At 42.9% G+C, this 7,415-nt stretch overlaps 1 protein-coding gene across 1 annotated transcript; it reads right to left on the bottom strand.

The window, feature by feature from the left end:
- Positions 1–3,641: 3,641 nt before the first annotated feature.
- Positions 3,642–4,040, bottom strand: LOC130949743 (uncharacterized). The gene has a single exon (XM_057878385.1). The coding sequence runs from the start codon at positions 4,038–4,040 to the stop codon at positions 3,642–3,644; it is 399 nt and encodes a 132-aa protein (XP_057734368.1).
- Positions 4,041–7,415: the final 3,375 nt, after the last annotated feature.

The following is a 7,415-nucleotide window of genomic DNA, read 5'->3' as shown; positions in this document are numbered from 1 at the left end:
CATCAGTGAGGAGCAAGGTGGGGCTGGTAGCATCACCCCCACAGTCGGGCTCGCCATGGCTTCCGGTGCTGGTAGGTGAAGTGGAGTTTGGGGTATCCTTCTCCTCTGGAGGTGGGTGAGTACTAGCAATGAGCTCCTTCAAATAGGTGTATTGGTGCAGCAGTGGTTCAGCAGAAGAACTAAAAAGATAAAATCAGATCTCAGGACTCCAGAGACTAGATAGAAGATTCTAGATCTCAATTGCCTTCCTAGATCCAAGTTCACAAAGCAATTAAAGAGAAATTAAAGATTGCAGCAGTAAAGGAAATGGAATTGAACTCAATTATGCAGAAGGGAAATTAAAGAGATCTTAAATGGAGATTGAGACAGAAGTTCCTCAGTTCTTCACACTCAAGATTCAATCAAAATCCAGTAAAGAAAATAAGAGATCAGAGGTAGAAGAAATGAATTCTCTCCTCCAATCGCAGAAAATAGAAAAATGGAAATTCAGCTCTCAAGTTGACTAAGGATGAAAATTAAAATCAAAGTAAGCTCCCTAAAACAACTCCCATTCTAATCCTAACTAACACCTATTTATACACTTTCTATTTTGGATCTATGAATTTTGAGTGATCTTTTTGATTTGGTGAATAAATGAATTAAGTTGGATTTTTGAGTGAAATTCAGCCCATGTTGCTCCTAGGAGGTTGCTCTGCTCTTGTGGAGGGCAGAGCAGGGAAGCCTTGCATGTGGATCCAACTAGCGTGCCAAATTGGGAGGGGCATCAGGATGCTGCCCTGCCCTTGTGGAGGGCAGGGCAATGTTGTCATGGTGCGGCCTTGCCTTCCTGCCCGTGCGTCCAAGCTGCGCGCGCCCAAGCTCCTGGCCGTGCCAATTTGTGTGCCATGCACCAAGAATTGCTGCACTGCCCTCCACAAGGGCAGGGCAGTGCAAGCTTTCCTTGTTCTTGGGTGAGGTCCCAAGTTCGAAATTTGGTTGAAGGCATACTGAGCTTTTCTTCTTGGCACATGATTCACGCTTAAGGCTTGGCTTCCTAGAGATCTTGTGTTCGAAACTTGGTGGTAGCCTTTTAGCCAAGTGTGGCTCATTTTCCCTTGTGAGTAGCGCTCCTTCCTTCCCTTCAGGTGCTTGGTTAGAAACCCATAAATGGCACTTGAAGAACATTTTCCTTGAATTTTTCCATGAGGAGCTCGAAACTGCTCTTGAGGAGGGCAGGGCAGAGATTTTTCTTCTCTCATTTCTTGGCCTAGAATTGTGCTCCGCCCTCAAGGAGGGCAAGGCAGTGAAGCCTTCAATGCTTGGTTCATTGTTGTGCTCCCTTGGAGGGCAGTGTGCTCTCGTGGAGGGCAATATGGCTTCCTCCCTTCCATGTGCTACATTCTTTTCTTCCTTGGGCCACGCTTTCTTAAGCCACGCTTCCTTCTTTTCTTCTTTTCTTCACCTACAAATAATCAAAACAACCAATCAAAGTATCACTAAATTCACAAGGTTTATAAATCAATTAAAAATCAATTAAATTTAGCTTAAACCTCATGATTTAGCATCAATTAAATGGTGGTTGTTTGATTCAAATAAAACATGCAATTCCACTCTAAATTGCTTACTTAGGGTGCAAGAAAGTGCATAAAAACTAGTGAAACAAGTGAAATTAGCTTGAGAAATGGATATATGATGACTTGTCATCAGACATAATCTGTGCCCACACGCGAGCCTCCAAGGTATGTTGGAGCAGAGATGCTCTTAGGTCGAGTCTGATGCTGCCCATAGATCCAAGTGCTGCCCGGTTGTGCTATAACTCCAAGGACGCTGTCCTAATCAAACTGGAATGTCTGGCGCTTGAGAGAGGCCTCTTGATAGGCATCCAACCCCTCTGGTCCTGGTGGAAGATCCAATACTCGCTAAATGGCCCCCTCGGAGACAGGGACTTGCTTTTGGCAAACATAGATAGACTGCAGGGTCGGTAGGTTAAAGTTGGAGTAGAATTCAACTACCCATGAAAGATTGACCTACTGCGGCTGCTGCCTCAAGAATCTCTACTGCCTCCTTTCAATGCGGGGCTCCACAAGATCAACAAGGTGTGTTGGAAGAATGAGTAGGCACTCATTATTGTAGTTTCGCTCAGCCAGGATGGAGAACATCGGCTCACAGTAACGGTTAGTGAACCATGTAGAGTCCCTAGCAGGGAAAGCTTTTTCTGTATCATCAACCTTGATGAGTCTCTTTATCCGTTTTGTGGGCGGCTTGATGCTTGTAGAAGGTTGTGCTTTAGCTAAGGTTCTCTTAGTGCCTTACCTTGCCGGTGTCTTGTCAGTAGCCTTCCCCTTTCCTTTCTTGGTACCCATCCTAAGGAAGAAAGAAAAAGGAAGAAAGTTAAATATAGATAGCTAGAACAGGAAGGAAGAAATTTCAAGTGAAAATAAATGCCCAAGGAAATAAACAATGTCTTGAGTGCATGGTAGCTACAGCATGCTGGGAGGACATCAATGAAGAGCATATAGGCATAACACACAACTAGATGCAAGAGGCATAATGGCATGCAAATAAGAGGCATGAGAAGCATAGCTCAAGCATCAAAGTCAATAATAAGCATCACATGGAAGAAAAGAATGAGCATTGGTATGATGAAAATTGTGAATGATATACTCAATACAAGTGGATGGCAAGAGTTGTGAAAAAGATGCAATAAAGTAGTAAGAATATGATAGAAAAGAATGCAAATTGCCATGTTGGCTTTTTCACAAACACTTGGTGTGCAAGTTAAAATAGGGATAAAAATAAGTAATCCAAATGTATGTGAGATCCTTAATAAAATATCAATGGTCAAATGACTCCTCAAAATATCCACAAACTCAAAGATAATAAAATAATACCCAAATAAAGCTCCAACACCAACATAAAAATGCATGAGAAAAGCATGAAAGATAAACCATAAATAACTAAGCTAAAAGAAAATTTAGAAGAAAAGAAAACAAAAATTAAATGCAATAAAGGGAAGAAGAACGAAAGAGAAGAGGAGGGAAAGAATAGAAACATGTGGAAGAAGAGGGAGATAGGAAGAGGAAAGAAGCTCGATGGAAGAAGGAGGGAAGAATTTAGAAGAGTGAAAGAAGGAAGAAGAAAGAATTAGGATTGAAAAAGAAAAGAAAAGAAAGAAAGAAGAAAGAAAGGAAAAGGATTGCATACGCGTCGCCATGGGTTGTGCTAGAGTCGCGAAACCAGCGCCATAGCGTCACAACCTTCTGTTCGAATAGGGGCCTGCACCGATTTCCAGAAGCATGCGGACGCGGCCTAGACACTGACGCGTGGGTTGTGAAAATGGCAGGGGACGCGGACGCATTAGGTACGCGTACGCGGTGACTGGTTTGTGCGCAAAGCACACTTTCAGCACGCCTCTCACAGAACTCACTGGTCCATCTACCGCATGTCGCAATCACGCACGACGCGGAGTCGTACTAGCCCCTGGCGCGTCGAATGCGCGATTTTTTTATGCAGAATGCAGGTGATGATGCATAATGTATGCATGACACTGAGAAAAAAGAAAACAAAATAAAACTAAGAGAGAGAAGGAATGATCATACCCGGTTGGTTGTCTCCCACCTAGCACTTTTCTTTAACGTCCTTAAGTTGGACGTTCCACAAGCTCAGTTGACTTCGGTAGGGGGATCCTGCAAGAGGAGGATCTCCAGCTCCTTGTTGTCTTTCATCTTCTCACCATGGTACAGCTTCAAGCGGTGGCCATTGACCTTGAGGATATTGTAGGTTGAAGGGTGCCTTAAATGGAAGAAGCCATACGGTTCAGCCTTTTCCACTCTGTAGGGTCCTTCCCATCTGAATCTCAGCTTTCCAGGCATGAGTCTCAACCTGGAGTTGTAAAGGAGAACCAACTCCCCAGGTCTGAACTCCCTTCGCTTGATACTCTTGTCATGTACAGCCCTCACCTTCTCTTTGTATAGCCTAGAGTTCTCATATGCTTCCAAGTGAAGGCACTCCCGTTCTTGTAGTTGCAGCTTCCTCTCAGCCCTCGCTTTCTCAGGTCCCATGTTGCATTTAGATGAGCGGATAATTTATACGCTTTTTGGCATTATTTTTAGGTAGTTTTTAGTAAGTTCAAGCTACTTTTAGGGATGTTTTTATTAGTTTTTATGTTAAATTCACATTTCTGGACTTTACTATGAGTTTGTGTGTTTTTCTGTGATTTCAGGTAATTTCTGGCTGAAATTGAGGGACTTGAGCAAAACTCTGAAAAAGGCTGACAAAAGGACTGCTGATGCTGTTGGAATCTGACCTCTCTGCACTCGAAATGGATTTTCTGGAGCTACAGAACTCCAAATAGCGCGCTCTCAATGGCGTTGGAAAGTAGACATCCAGAGCTTTCCAGAAATATATAATAGTCTATACTTTATTCGGGAATTGATGACGTAAAGTGGTGCTCAACACCAAGTACATGCTGCTGTCTGGAGTTAAACGCCAGAAACACGTCATAACCCGAAGTTGAACGCCAGAAACACGCTATAACTCGGCGTTCAACTCCAAGAGAAGCCTCAGCTCGTGGATAGATCAAGCTCAGCCCAAACATACACCAAGTGGGCCCCGGAAGTGGATTTATACATCAATTACTTACTCATGTAAACCCTAGTAGCTAGTCTAGTATAAATAGGATAAGTTACTATTGTATTAGACATCTTTGGTCTCAGTTTTGTTTTATTCTTCATCTTAAGAGGCTATTGATCAGATTTTAGGGGGCTGGCCATTCGGCCATGCCTGAACCTTTCACTGATGTATTTTCAACGGTGGAGTTTTTGCACACCATAGATTAAGGGTGTGGAGCTCTGCTGTACCTCAAGTTTCAATACAATTACCATTACTTTCTATTCAATTCTCTTTTATTCTTATTCCAAGATATGCGTTGCACTTCAAACTTGATGAATGTGATGATCCGTGACACTCATCATCATTCTCACCAATGAACGCGTGTGACTGACAACCACTTCCGTTCTACTTTAGGCCGGGCACATATCTCTTAGATTCCCCAAGAGAATCTTCATGGTATAAGCTAGATAGATGGCGGCATTCATGGGAATCCGGAAAGTCTAACCTTGTCTGTGGTATTCCGAGTAGGATTCCGGTATTGAATGACCGTGACGAGCTTCAAACTCCTGAAGGCTGGGCGTTAGTGACAGACGCAAAAGAATCAAGGGATTCTATTCCAACCTAATTGAAAACCGACAGATGATTAGCCGTGCCGTGACAGAGCATTTGGACCATTTTCACTGAGAGGATGGAATGTAGCCATCGACAAGGGTGATGCCTCCAGACGATTAGCCATGCAGTGACAGCGCATAGGACCATTTTCCCGAGAGGATGAAAAGTAGCCATTGACGACGGTGATGCCCTACATACAGCTTGCCATGGAAATGAGTAAGAAGGATTGGATGAATGTAATAAGAAAGTAGAAATACAAGAGGAGCACAGCATCTCCATACGCCTATCTGAAATTCTCACTATTGATTTACATAAGTATTTCTATCCCTTTTTATTTTATTTATCTTTATTTATCCAATCTAATCACATTTGACTTTATGAGTCCACTTAACTGGGATTTACAAGGTGACCATAGCTTGCTTCATACCAACAATCTCTGTGGGATCGACCCTTACTCACATAAGGTATTACTTGGATGACCCAGTACACTTGCTGGTTAAGTTGAACGGAGTTGTGTCCACACATAGCCAATAGCCATTAAATAAATCTCATGCAAATACAAAGAGGGTCACAATTTCGTCCACCACATTTCCTCACTACCCAGAAAGCCTTGTGCTCCACCTCCATTGGGAGGTGACAAGCCTTTCCGTAGACTAGGCGGAAGGGACTCATTCTGATTGGTGTCTTGTATGCTGTCCGGTAAGCCCAAAGCGCATCTACAAGCTGTGTACTCCAGTCTTTCCTATGTGGCATGACGACCTTCTCCAAGATACGCTTTATCTCTCTGTTTAACACCTCGGCTTGTCCATTGGTCTGGGGGTGGTAAGCTGTGGCCACCTTGTGCACAATACCATGTTTCTTCAGTAAACCTGTTAATCTTTTGTTACAAAAGTGAGTGCCTTGATCACTCACGATCGCTCGTGGTGATCCAAAGCGACAGATAATATTATTTCGAGCAAACGAGACAACAGTGTTAGCATCATCAGTGCGGGTAGGAATTGCTTCCACCCATTTAGAAATATAATCGACAACTAACAGTACATATAAAAAACCATGAGAGTTTGGAAATGGACCCATGATGTCAATGCCCCAAAAATCAAAAATTTCACAGAACAGCATACGTTGTTGGGGCATCTCATCCCTCTTGGATATATTTCCAAACCTCTGGCATGGTGAACAAGATTCACAGAAAGCAGTGGCATCCTTAAATAGCGTGGGCCACCAGAATGTCCAGAATTTTTCTAGCTGTCCTTTGAGGACCAAAATGTCCACCACTCTCAAAAGAGTGGCAAGCCTCTAAAATTGACTGGAATGCTGATTGTGGCACACACCTTCTAATTATCTGGTCAGCACCACATCTTCATAGATATGGGTCATCCCAAATATAATATTTGGACTCGCTTTTAAGCTTGTCCTTTTTATGCTTAGTAAAAGCAGGAGGGAAGGTATGACTGACCAAATAATTAGCTATAGGGGCGTACCAAGGAACTACTTCATATATTGCGTGCAAGCTATCAAATGAAAAAGCATCATTGATAGGAGTGGAGTCATCCTTAATGTGTTCTAGGCGACTCAGGTGGTCAGCCACTAAATTCTGAGTACCACTCCTATCTTTAATTTCTAAATCAAATTCTTGCAGCAATAATATCCAACGTATAAGCCTTGGTTTGGACACTTTCTTAGCTAATAAATATTTTAGAGCTGCATGATCATAATATACTACCACCTTAGCACCAAGTAAGTAGGCTCAGAATTTATCCAAAGCAAAAACAATAGCCAGAAGCTCTTTTTCAGTGGTAGTATAATTAGGCTGAGCAGCATCTAAAGTCATAGAAGCATAGGCAATGATAAAAGGGTATTTACCTTTATGCTAAGCCAGCGCTGCTCCAACTGTATAGTTGGAGGCGTCACACATTATCTCAAAGGGTTAACTCCAGTCAGGCCCTCTCACAATAGGGGCTTGGGTCAAAGCGGTCTTCAGCTTATCAAACGCCTCCTTGCAGTCCGCACTCAGTTCGAACTCAACATCCTTCTGCAGCAGTCGGGATAAAGGAAGTGCTACCTTACTGAAGTCCTTGATAAATTGCCGGTAGAAACCTGCATGACTAAGAAACGAGCGGACTTCCCTCACGGAAGAGGGGTAAAGTAAACCAGAACATGTCCTAGAACAATACCATGTTGTACCATAAAATGACATTTTTCAAAATTCAGTA

The sequence above is a fragment of the Arachis stenosperma genome, chromosome 9 (genome assembly GCF_014773155.1).
Source record: "Arachis stenosperma cultivar V10309 chromosome 9, arast.V10309.gnm1.PFL2, whole genome shotgun sequence".
NCBI classification, from domain to species: domain Eukaryota; kingdom Viridiplantae; phylum Streptophyta; class Magnoliopsida; order Fabales; family Fabaceae; genus Arachis; species Arachis stenosperma.
Note: the sequence above shows the minus strand (reverse complement) of the source record. Positions and strands in the feature narration are given on the sequence as shown.